This window comes from Poromitra crassiceps (assembly GCF_964638095.1).
Source record: "Poromitra crassiceps genome assembly, chromosome: 15".
Lineage (NCBI taxonomy): Eukaryota > Metazoa > Chordata > Actinopteri > Beryciformes > Melamphaidae > Poromitra > Poromitra crassiceps.
The window spans coordinates 24,295,680-24,308,983 of NC_139634.1; the positions used below are offsets into that span (position 1 = coordinate 24,295,680).

Here is a 13,304-nt window from a genome sequence, read left to right on the forward strand (position 1 = left end):
GCTAGTGAAAATGCTAATTGTTCAAAAGGAACGACGCTACGACTATGCTAGTGAGAAATGTAGTTAATAACTATAAACTATAAAGCTTCGCCCAACACTGTGGATAATACATTGTGACATCATCAGTGATGTCATACAATCAAAAGATTCATGACAGACACTGATGATGTCACCGTCTACCCAATGATGTTGCATTGTCTATGCGTAGGCGACATCATCAATGATTTATGACGTCACTGATGATGTCACAATGACTTTGACATCAGTGTCTGTCACAAATCACTTAAGGCACAGAGCCATTGTGAAATAATCAGCCTGCTGAGGTTATAATTGGACGACTCTTGATCACAGCTGAGCCAATAAAGCCTGACTGAACCTGCGGAAACAACAGCCTCGACCAAGCCCAAGCCACCGACACCACGCCTAACTGGACTCCGTGTCTGGTTTTATTTCTCTCTTTCTTTGTGGCTGAAAGCTGGTCTTTTAGTGCTCGTTACCTCAACGCTTCATGGATTAAAATAGTTGTTTCTCGTTTAATCTACGAACATCTTAGCAATTATGGAGAAGTACGAGAATCTCCTGTGTTTGGGCAGGGGGGGAGCAGGTGAGGTGTTCCTTATGAGGCATATGGACACCGAGAGCCTGCACGCAGTGAAGAGGATCGACAGCAGCAAAAGCAAAACATATGGGGCCATTCTTCAAGAGGCCCAAATCATACGCAGATTGGAGCACCCTCACATCGTAAAATGCACTGACGCCTTTGTGAACAGTGAATTAATTTACATTGTAATGGATTACTGTGACGGTGGAACATTAGATGATAGAGTTAAAGAGAGGAAAACAGGGGAGTACTTTACAGAGAATACTGTAATGGAGTGGTTTGTACAGGTCACCACGGCAGTGAATCACATCCATGTAGCAAACATACTTCACAGGGACATCAAAACCTCAAATGTACTCCTCACAAAAAGTGGTGTGGTGAAGTTGGGGGACTTTGGGATATCCAGAGTCATGACCAACACCCTGGACATGGCTTCCACATGCGTTGGAACACCCAGATACCTTAGTCCCGAGCTGTGCAAGGACGTCCCGTACATCTCAAAGTCTGATATCTGGGCTCTTGGCTGCCTGCTGTATGAGATCTGCTCTCTGCAGCCACCTTTCGCAGCCACAAACCTCCTGAGTCTCTTCTACAAGATCACCAAAGGAGAGTACGGCTCTGTGCCTGACGCATACTCATACAACATCTCCTCTCTTATCCACACCATGCTCTGCCTCAACCCAGAAGACAGGCCAAGTGCTGCCTGTATACTTGCCATTACCTATGTGCGAGATCATCTCGCCAGGCATGGAGAGACAGAGCTATGCATTTCAAACCGTGGTGGTGACTGTGTTGCTGCGAGGTGGCCTGCAGGGGGCAGCTGTGATGTGGTTACAGAAGATACAACCACAGGCATTGGCAGTGATGCAGAGCTAGATGCATTCAGTGTTGGTGAACAGAGCGACTACTCTGAGGACTTTGACGACGATGACAGCTTGTCCTCTGTAGGGGAGCACAGTGAGCAAGAACACGCTAATCCTGTGAGGTGGCCAATAAGAGATGATTCTACTGAGCCTTTCATGGAGACTAAGGTTTCAGAGCAAGGAGAGTATTCAGACGACTTTGAGGAAGATGAGGAGGAAGAAGACTATGGGGTTGTGACAGCCTCTGTCCACACGGCCCGTGCTGCTCTTCAGCGGCCGGCTGAAGGAAATAGCGACGGCCTGCGGGAGGGGTTTGAGCTGGGGGAGGGGTTTGACCTGGGGGAGGAGTTTCACCTGGGAGAGGAGTTTCACCTGGAGGAGGAGTTTCACCTGGAGGAGTTTCACCTGGAGGAGGAGTTTCACCTGGAGGAGTTTCACCTGTGCGATGCTGGAGGATTGAGCATCACACTGAAAGCATTGAGGGCAAAGTGCATTACGGAGGACATCGGGCCTTCTCTCTTCGAGGAGATTAGAGGACAATTTGAGAGAGGCCTTCGTCCAAAAGACTTAGTCACAGTTTAGGAGTAGGAGCAGAGCATCTGGAAACCTGCTACCTCATATTTACTACTGACCAAGAGACATCATAGGACTGGAAGTGCTTGGATGCCTACTGCTAGACCAGTGCTCATAGCACAGCTTGGCTCGCCAAGCTTTAAATGGTGGCTTGCAGCCAATAATCAATTCAACTTGGAATACATGCAGAATATTGTCCCTCCTCCCATGCGATTTGACTTTTTTCAGAATATGGGAAGCATGTTAAGCTGTTGAATCCAAAGCATTTTGCAGTAAATTGGTGTAGTTGATACTGTTTCTCTATTTACTTTTCTAATCCAGAGGTCTGAGTGCTTCACACACACACACACACACACACACACACACACAGTGCAGCCCCTCCTCGCTGGGAGCAGGGACTGGTTAGGTCTATCATCATGACCCACATTAACTAATAAGGCAAATACACACACACACAGCTCATAAAGCTATGCAATGCAGCACACGTAAACACACAGCGGCACACATACTGTACACACACACACACACACAGATTCAAGATTCAAGATTCAAGATTTATTAAGTGTCCCAAAAGGGCAAATTGGATTGCACAAAGCGTAGTACGAAGTACATACATAAAAACAAATAAGACAAAAAGAACATCACAGACATCCATTAATAAATTATCAACTGCTTGTGGCAGGATAAATGAAGTAAATTGTTTCCTGTAACAGGCTTTTTCCTGTAACAGGCTATGTTTGAACTTTGTTCTAAAGCTCATTAGTCCTTAGGATGTATAAAGCTTTCTTACAGTAACACACGTCTATTTTCATACTGTGCCGGGGGGTTCGCTCAAAGCTGCACTGCAAACAAATCTACATCTTAACAAGTCATATCATCATCATCATCATCATCATAAATTATGTCACTCAACTGGAAGTGATGTCATCAGTGAGGTCACTTGAGCAATTTATTGTGCATTGTGACATCACTGATGATGTCATAGGCATTGTGACATCATCAGTGATGTCATCAGTGATGTGAAGTTGTGACATCATCAGTGATGTCATAAGAGCATGTGAGCCCGCACAGCGGTTGAGCTGCAGGGCAGCGGGCGAACTATTCCTTTACGATGAAATGACCGATACAAGGTTTCTACTGGATCACGCCATTAATATTGCCTCCTGTGCATTTTGTGGTTTCGATTTGGATGGATGTCCCAAGCTGGTGGTCCTAACACCACAAAGTCTGATGGAAAGCCCCAATTTAGCCCCTCAATGACTATATCATTCCGCCTCCACTCCATTCGCTCTGTCATCGCCTTCTCTCATCTTCCTCTCTTTTTTTGTTGTTCCTCTCTTTCTGTCTGCTTTATCCTTCATCTCTCTTTCCCTCACTTGCGCCTCACGTCCATCACTTTTATTGCTTCCTATTCTTCTCACTTGTGATGTGCGGCGGCTGGTTTAATCGGCTGCCCACCATTCTAAAGGGTGTGTGTGTGTGTGTGTGTAAGAGAGAGAGAGAGAGGAGAACGATGTAAGTAAGTTAGATTGATTTCTGCCCTGTGGTACCTGTTGGCCATCAGCCAAGACACCACGCTCTCTTTTCATCATCACGGTCTCACCTTTGTTCTCTCTCTGTCTCTCTCTCTCTAACCTCATCTTTCCTTTGCTGCGCGGTTCCTAACTTTCATCTTAGAGAGAATGTATTGTTACATTCAGAATTATGCTAATGAACCTAAACATAATTTACCTTTACCACCCCATCTTCTGTTGCCATAGAGAACACTAGAAATGTATTTGCTATTTGTCATCTTTGCCATTCATTGTTCCACCCTTGCTTGTGCAAGTCAACACAAAGTAGAAAATGTGTTTACATCGTTTTAAACCTTTATTTGGCAAGGGATTGTGGGAAATGAAAATCAAGAAGTTTGGTGGATTCTGTACCTGAGGGGGGATAATGAAACAGTCTGGTAGCCAGAATAAAATGGCAGTTTAGATTTCTGCAAACCACAGAATACTTTCAACATTTGTGAACCAAAATATGTTGCAAAATCAACATTTCTAGATGCGTTTATATCAACATTATAAACGTCATAGTCTTCTATTGAAATAACACAGTGGCCACTGGCCATTTGTTTGATCACCAGGATTTCCAGTCTACATTTTAACCATGAGTCCCATTTAATGCTTTTCTGCCTTCGCTGGCAACAGCCATGGCTGGAGCAATGCAATATCTCAGCAATGCCTTGATGGAATTTCTCCAAAGTTGGCACAAACATCTATTGGACTCAAGGATGAACTGATTAGATTTTGGTGGTCAAAGTTCAAAGTCAGTGTGACCTCACAACCGTCGATCCCATTCTCAACACAATATCTCAGGAACGCCTTTATTGGAATTTCTTCAAATTTGGCACAAAAGTCCACTTGGACTCAACGATGAACTGATTACAATTTGGTGGTCAAAGGTCAAAGTTCAAGCTTACTGTGACCTCACGTCTGTCCGCCCCATTCTCGTTAACGCAATATCTCAGGAACAACTCGAGGGAATTTCTTCAAATTTGGTTCAAACATCCAGTTGGACTCAACTATGAATGATTACATTTTGGTGGTCAAAGTTCAAGGTCACTGTGATCTCACATCCGTCTGTACCATTCTCAGGAATGCAATATCTCAGGAATGCCTTGAGGGAATTTTTTTACAATTTGGAAGAAATCTCCACTTGGACTCAAGGATGAACTGGTTGGAGTTTGGTAGTCAAAGGTCAAGGTCACTGCAATTGGTAAAAATAAATAAACAAATATAATAATAAAATTTAATCAATAATAACCCTGAAGCGCAGCAATGGGTCGTGGCCGGGCACTGACAGAGATGCTCACGTAATTTTTTGCAAGTCCAAGTCAAGTCAAGTCTTTGAGCTAGAGTCCAAGTCAAGTCTCAAGTCTTTGGTCACAAGTCCAAGTCAAGTCTCAAGTCTCTTATGGATGAGCATTCTATCATCTGCTGCATGCCATCCAGTCTGCTTAGAACACTGCACAGATAAAACTAAGGAATTCAAAGCATGTAGGCTACTGTATTATCCGCACTCTATCTATTAGCATTGATTAGTTTACATTATTATTAGTAGACCTTTCCTTAATGTTAATACACACACAAAAATAAAGATTGTTCACAAGTCCCAAATCTCAAGTACAGGTCAAGTCTCAAGTCTTTGAGGACAAGTCAAGTCTCAAGTCACTGTGTGTGTGTGTGACTTCAGTGCGACTCACGTCCAAGTCTCCAGTCCAAGTCCCCATCTCTGGTCACTGATGACATCATCAGTGTGTGATGACTCAGTGATCATAACTAATGTTCAATGAGTGCCTCGTCATTGTCTCTCTCTGACACACAAGGCATGTCAGCCTCGTCTAATTGAGCTGCCGTCGTACGCTTAGCTCCGTGGGATAATGAAAATTGACAGCTCGCCTGCCAAGCACAGCCACAAACCCTTCTAAGATGCGCGGAAGGCGTATCCAATCACTCCAAATGGGAGGCTGGACCTAATTCACTCTAAATCAATGTTATCTGAATGATGTAACCCATCAGCTGTTCACTTAGCTCTACTATTATAATTGTTGGAGCTATAATTGGAGGGCCTGTGGCGTGGCACACAATTGTTCAACTTCCATTGTGACATCATCTGTGATGTCCTACCAAATAGTGAGATCAGTGAGGTCATAACTCTTTCTCTACTATAACTCGGGCAGGTCTGATGTCATCAGTGATGTCACTCAAGCAACTAAATGCAGAGTTAAGCAATTGTGCGCTGCACATGCCAGTTGAGCAGGTGAGGCCGCGCAGCAGCCGAGCTGCATATGCGAAGCAGCCAAGCGTGCGACAGTGCACGAGATTTCTAGTTTACATAACAGCTGTAAACCAAACTGCACGAGCGTATCACCAGCCATCAGCTGTCCTCAATTGATTAACAAACCGACATTGAATCTGCTTATCAAATCGCACCATCAGGGATCACAGTCAGGCAAGGGAAAGAGGGTATATAGCAGGGGGGTAATTTTGTCATTTTAGGGGTAAGGCCATCTACTGTAGCCTTCGGCATCACAATTGTTTTTAGAGCACAAGGCCACATGCCAGGGCACAAAAGCCATTACTGAGTCTATTGACATCGTGAAGAGCGATTTTTCTGAAATGTCTGTTAAAATGAGCCAATTGCAGTAGCAGGCTGCTAGCAGGGCACTGCCAAGATGGCCTTAGGGATCTCAGGGTATCACGGCCAGAGGGAGGTGCAACGGTGGCCATGGGCTCCATGTAATTCCCACCCTGGTATATAGACAAAGCAGGACAGGGTAGTGAGGACAGTGATGAGGCCCTGTACATCTTCAGAGTCCTCAGCAGCTGCATGACGGCTTGGCTTGCTCGTTCCTGTCCAGCTTTATCGGCTCATAGTCCAACTCCACTTTGGTCTCCTGTTTAAGAATGTTACGTGCAATAGTCTGAAAGGCCTGCTCCACATTGATTGCCTCCTTGGCGCTGGTTTCTAAATATGGGATGTTGTTCTTGCTCTGACACCAAGCCTGTGCTCGCTTGGTTGTTACCTGTCTGTTCTCCAGGTCAATCTTGTTGCCCAACACCACAAAGGGGAAGTTCTCTGCATCTCGAGGGCTGGCCTGGATCAGGAACTCATCCATCCAGCTGTCAAGGGTCTTGAAGGTGTTGGGTGCCGTCACGTCGAATACCAGGATGCAGCCGTCCGCTCCACGGTAGAACGCTACACCTAAGGACTGGAACCTCTCCTGGCCTGCTGTGTCCCAGATCTGCATTGTGACAAGCCTGTCATCCACCATGACTTTTTTCATCAAGAAATCGGCGCCTATTGAAGCTTTGTACTGGTTACTGAACTTCTTATTCACATACTGGTTCATCAGTGAAGTCTTACCAACTCCAGCATCACCCAAGATGATGACTTTGAGTAGTGTGTTCTTGTTAGATGTCATTGTGCCTTAACTGTGTGAGGAAAATATGTCAGAAAAATGTCAATGTGGATATTCTCTGTGACTGCTGTAAACATTTGCTAACGTGCAGGCTAGATAGCTAAAAAGCTAAATGTCTAAGAAGACAGTCCTGTGATAGTAGTCTGAGACTTATGACATCACTGATGATGTCACAATGTCTATGACATCATCAGTGTCTGTCATAAATCACTGATATCACTCATAGAATTGATGATGTCACCAGTGATGTCACTCGAGGATTATGGAAAACGCGAGTGACGAGAGAGTGGACTGCAGACTTTGAGGAACCGATCGGGTTTTATGGAATGTAGGCTAGGGAAACAGTGGATGGATAAATCCATCATCATGCAGTTTTGAGGATAAAGCAGCATCTCCCTACAAGCAGTGGCATCGTTAGAGCTGGCCTTTCGGGGCTACAGCCCTGGATCTTGTATGAAAAGCCCCGGATCTCAAACATGACTTCTTTTTCAGATTTCTTTTTTTTTTACAAAAATTATAATAGCTGGTCCCCCTCTATTCATCTCTCATTCATGCTATGAAGCCCTAAAAAAAAACTTATTGGTGATCAGAGATTTTAAAAATATGGTTAGGTCTAGAGGAAGTTACTCACACACACACACACACACACACACACACACACACACACACACACACACACACACACACACACTCTGTATTATAGGCTACTTCAATATTGGGGGGATGTATCCTTTATCTCACCCTCTTGTATCTTTGCTTTCGTCATGACACTATACAGGAAAGTAACACAAATTACATGGAATAACAATTGCCAAGATTTCACGTCACTCCATCCGTGGCTGTACCCCATCTAGCCACAACCCAGGGATGCCTGCCCCCGTGGTTGCCACACGCCGCACGTGGTCCAGGGCCGAATTTGCCCTTGTTTTTAACATAATGCCACCACACACACATGTAGATAAGACCCTTAGCTAACTCTGGGAGTGTTCTGCTATAACTGTGAACTCTGTAAAATGTGTTTTTAAGGCAGTAAAAATCCGCTAGCATCTATGTGTGGTATTATATGCCCAAAAGTGAGGAATACACTAACTTGACAGGTCTGCCAACGCTATGTACACTCACGCCAAGTGCATTTTGTCGCAGTGAAAAATAAATTCAGTATCATATCGGTAACCGTGAACTATAGCCTACGTGTGAAATTAGATGCATGCACCGATATAATTGAACAGCTGCGACGTGCGCAAAAGTGATGAATACAACTTGACAGGTCTGCCAACCAACCCTCACATTGTCCGTGAGACTCAAGCAATTGACAGTTCTCACACAGCCTACTTCTCACACACTTCTTCAAATAGGCTACATTTTCTCACAGTGAAAAATAAATTGTTCGTGTAATCATACCGGTGATACCAATCATAGCCTACTGACAATTCACGCTTTAGGCCCTAAAGCGTGAATTGTCAGTAGTGCTGCACGATTAATCCAATCGCAATCGCGATGTCAGCATGTGCGATTACATAACCGCAAAAGGGTGCGATTATTTATTTTTTTAACATATGTTTGTGTGTGTGCCTCCTCTAACTAACATTACACGCAACGCAGCACACACACTTTTCTCTGCCATCACACTGGAAAATAGGAAATAATGTGTACTTTCTTCTGTATCGACTACCTGCCGGAGTTAAATACACCACTTCTGGTCATAACTTTCTAAATAAAATCCCTGTCTTTTCCAGGCTGCAGCAGCTGCACTGCCAAACATCGAGGAGTTCAGCATTGTGATTTTTTTTTACATTCATGTAAGCATGTTATGTAATTTATTTAGTCACCTCGTGTCTGGAGGCTCTGCATGTTCAGTGTTACACAGTAGCCTACAGGACAGGGTGGTATTTGATTTTGAAGACTATAAACGGAAGTAGTTCTGTTCAGTGGGTATACTTGAAAATAAAAAATAAACCTGGCGCCTGCCTCGCTCGGTTACATTATAGGAGTGGGAGTCTCGCTGAGAGCAATTCTGTCTTTTTCAGGAGCGTGATTGTTTGGATAGCGAGAGATGATGGTAATTTATCATGCTTCTGCATTGGAAAGCACCTTCAGAGCTAGTTGTTTACTGATGCCTATGTCATTACCCTAGCAACCCATGCAGATAGGCTCATTGGATGTGGACACACAGATCCGACTTGAACACTTGCCCAAATCAGATTTGTGGCAGTGTGGACACACTCCCAAATCAGATTTGGGAAACCAATTAAGGTAATGACTTTAGCAGCAAATCGGATTTGCCTGTAATGTGAACATGGCCTTAGGCTCAGCAGTCTGACTGATGCACTTTTGTTCTCAACCAGAATTGTCATCCATAATTCCATGACTATCTGTTTTGTAGGTAGAGAGATAACAGTGAAACTATCAAAACAAGCATTCTTCTAAATTATCTATTGTGTAAACATCTTGCAATTCCCCCCTCATTGCTCCACCTCCTCTGCTGATCTGAAAACCGAGTAATACTGTCCATCATCAACCAAAGTTAGCAACAGTCACAGAGAGGCCATTTACACCTGGCACTAACATGCGTTTTCTGTGATCAGATTGCAATCAGATAGTGCTTGACCACTTGAAAGTACAGGTGCGATCTGATCGGCCAAACCACCTCCGGAGGTGGTCAGGGATGCATTGTGACCACATTGAACACAAGTGTAAATGCAATGTGTCCTCGCAATCTGCATACAGCAACTGTATGTGGATTGAGAGGACACCCGTTTTGGGTGATCAGATTGCAATCAGATTGCAATCTGATGATCACCCAAAACGCATGTTAATGCCAGGTGTAAAATCAGGCTAATGTGGTCAAGCACTATCCGAATTGCAATCTGATCACAGAAAATGCATGTTAGTGCCAGGTGTAAATAGCCTGAGAGGCAGGCGTGCAGCCTTGGTGAAATTATTTCAGTATATCAAGTTTACCAGTACCATTCGAACATTTTCAGCACACTAACAATACCGTGTTATAACCGTGATCATTTTGGTCGCTATAATCGTGATATGAAATTCTTAATACCATTTAATCTCTACTGCCACTGTAGGTGACCTAATTTAGCATGGGCAGATGCACAATTTGGTCACTTCACTCACTCACACTGCGAGGTTTGCTGAGGCGTCCAAGTGGATAACAGGCACATTTTCCAGGTCAGGGTCCCCAGAGGAAATGTCTCAGAAAAACCCAAAACAACTTTCACTCTTGCTCTTTGACATTTTGTGCGAGATCATATATGGGACAAAATTAAGAGCTATTACCTCACTAACTCACAGGATGTTGTAATTAAATTAAAGTTGACTGAGCGCATGCTCTTTTCCAGTGACACCCTGCTTCAGTCTTCTTACTAGTGCAAAAGTCTGCGGCACCCAGATTTTTGTTTTAGATGTTAATTTATTTGTTTTCTAGATATACTACACGTATTTATTTATTTATCATAGCTCGATTGATTAATTCATTGATTTGTTTGTTTATTTGATATTTAGAAACACGTAACATTTTAGATTAGGGAACACGTTAACTATGAATAAGTTTCCTATTGAGATGCATATTAGTAGTATATTGGCTATTATTAGACATTACAAACCACTCATTAGCACCTGATTCTGCACAAAAACGAGCCCATCATCTATGATTTTTCCTTCAATATCCTCATAATTAGTGTTTATAGCATTCAGGAGGTAAGGAGGTTTTCCACATGAATCAGGCTTTTAGAATGCTTTGTTTAGTATGGGGATTATAAGGTGCTAATAATATTATTATTGAGAGAAAATATTAAACTGAGGGAAAATGCATAGTTAATAGTTAGCATGTGTTCCCTAATCTAAAGTGTTATCAAACTTTTCATTTCATTATTTTTGGAAGCATGAGCATTATGATTAAGGCTTAAACAACAGGCTGTACCTGCTGCCAAAGGGAACAATAGACTTGAATCTCCCTTCTGTTGGCTGCTGGCCACTTTGGAAGCTGCACAGAGAACATCAATAGAATCGAAGCTGTCCAAAAGCTTTTATGGCTTTAACTTACAAAAACACGAGGAAGACAAACGCCTCTCACTTGCAAGATTTGTGGTGTGCGTAAGGCAAGCAATATGGTAACTTAAGCTTTGTTCTCTCAAACCCCAGGAGATACGGTCAAACACACACACACACACACACACACACACACACACACACACACACACACACAAAAGCAATAGGCTACATTATGTGATGAAAGAAAGTCCATCTTATTTTACTTGAGTAATGAAACTAACTGGGAAATGGAGAACAAAAATAAAAGCAAGAAGAATGTTTTGTGTTGTCACAAATAAGCAGAGATTGGAAAAGTACACATGTTCTTGACTTAAGTAGAAGTACAGTTACTTGTGTAAAGACAGTAAGTAAAGTGAAGTACTGATTCAACTTGTTTACTCAAGTAAAAGTAAAAAAGTAGAGGCTCTGGAATGTAATTACGGTAAGTATAAAATTAAAAAAGTATCTCTACCGGCTGTTTCTGTGCAAAGAATGAGCCGCACTTCACAGTAAATTACAGGCTTCCATTACATGAAGCAGAATGGAGCCTCTGTATCTTTGTTGAATGAACCCCGCTGCACAGTAAATTACAGGCTTGCATTGTACAGTACTTGTACTGCATTGTACAATGGCCAGTGAACTGATGATGTAATTTATGCATACACATTGTGACACCATCAGTGACATCATCAGTGATGTCATAAATCACTGATGTCAGACATTGTGACATCATCAGTGATGTCATAGACAATGTGAGATCATCAGTGATGTCATAAATCCTTCTGCTAAGGTTCTAAATTTGATGACTCTTCCTCATAGCCCAGTCAATAAAGCCTGACACTGCGGCAACATCATAGAGCATCGTGCAAGCCAAGCCACTTTTGAAACCTCTCATCAGTCCAGACAGCTTTACACAACAGCTTGGGGGTCAAAATGGGCAAAGACTACTATGACATTTTGGGTATTAAGAAAGGTGCTTCGGAAGATGATATAAAGAAAGCCTATCGTAAGCAGGCGCTGCGCTACCATCCCGACAAAAACAAGTCCCCGGGGGCCGAGGACAAATTCAAAGAAATAGCGGAAGCCTATGACGTTTTGAGGGACCCGAAGAAAAAAGATATCTACGATGGTTTTGGTGAAGAAGGTCTGAAAGGTGAGGGGCCCTCAGGTGGGGGTGCTGGTGGTCCTGGTGGATTCAGCTACTACACCTTCCAGGGCGACCCCCATGACATCTTCGCAGAGTTCTTCAGTGATCACAGCCCCTTTGAGCAGTTCTTTGGCGGCCGCGATGAGGGCATGGACACCCCCCACTTCGTCCGCTTCGGGATGGGCAGCATGATGGGGGGCAGCCGAATAGGAGCGTTCCCTATCTCCTTCAGCAATGGTATGGGGGGAGGAGGCATAGGAGGTCACAGCAGTACGATGATCAGGAAGCAGGATCCCCCTGTGGTCCACCACCTACGGGTGACCTTGGATGAAGTGTTATGTGGTTGCACCAAGAAAATGAAGATCTCCCATAAAAGGCTGAACCCCGACGGGCGAACGACAAGAATAGAGGATAAGATCCTGGAGGTGGAGATAAAGAGGGGGTGGAAGGAAGGGACTAAAATCACATTTCCCAAGGAGGGAGACGAGACTCCCACCAGCATCCCAGCTGATGTGGTCTTTGTTTTGAAGGACAAGCCACATCCGGTGTTCCGGCGCGATGGCTCCCACATCATCTACCCAGCCAAGGTCTCGCTGAGAGATGCCTTGTGCGGCTGCACAGTCAATGCACCCACATTGGATGGCAGGACCATAACCGTGACAGCAAAGGATGTAGTGCGGCCAGGGATGAAGCAGCATATTCAAGGTGAGGGGCTGCCTTTCCCCAAAAGCCCTGAGCATCGTGGGGACCTAGTAGTGGAGTATGAGGTGAAGTTTCCAGAAAGGCTCAGCCAAAGCGCCAGAGAGACCCTTGCCCAGGTGCTCCCACCGACTTGAACCTGCAGAAAGGAACTCCAGGACTTCCAAACTTTCAAATGTCTTGTATGTGTATATACTTCGCCAATAAAGCTGATTCTGATTCTTAACTCTTTCCCCGCCATTGATTCATAAGACAATGCTTCTCCGCCAATCACGTGATCCCACGGCAGTCTGTGTTTTCACTGTTGTATGATAAATGCTTCTTTACGCAGCCTACAGCACCTCCAGGGTTAAAAACGTGATGGTGACCAGGAACCAGAGGAAAGCCACACATCTCCCACAGTCTTAGGAA

The 13,304-nt window shown here is 44.0% G+C and overlaps 1 protein-coding gene and 2 pseudogenes across 3 annotated transcripts; 2 read left to right on the top strand and 1 right to left on the bottom strand.

Moving 5' to 3' along the window:
* Positions 1–558: 558 nt before the first annotated feature.
* LOC310790138 (uncharacterized protein) lies at positions 559–2,046 on the top strand (the record flags this gene model as incomplete). The annotated part of the gene is made up of 1 exon (XM_083651822.1): positions 559–2,046. The coding sequence occupies one exon, from the start codon at positions 559–561 to the stop codon at positions 2,044–2,046; it is 1,488 nt and encodes a 495-aa protein (XP_083507948.1).
* A 4,354-nt stretch (positions 2,047–6,400) lies between these two features.
* LOC310790400 (ras-related protein rab7 pseudogene) lies at positions 6,401–7,006 on the bottom strand (annotated as a pseudogene). The gene has a single exon. The product of its transcript is annotated as a ras-related protein rab7 pseudogene (transcript).
* Positions 7,007–11,980: 4,974 nt separating this feature from the next.
* On the top strand, positions 11,981–13,030 carry LOC310789967 (dnaJ homolog subfamily B member 1 pseudogene; annotated as a pseudogene). Its single transcript has one exon. The product of its transcript is annotated as a dnaJ homolog subfamily B member 1 pseudogene (transcript).
* Positions 13,031–13,304: the final 274 nt, after the last annotated feature.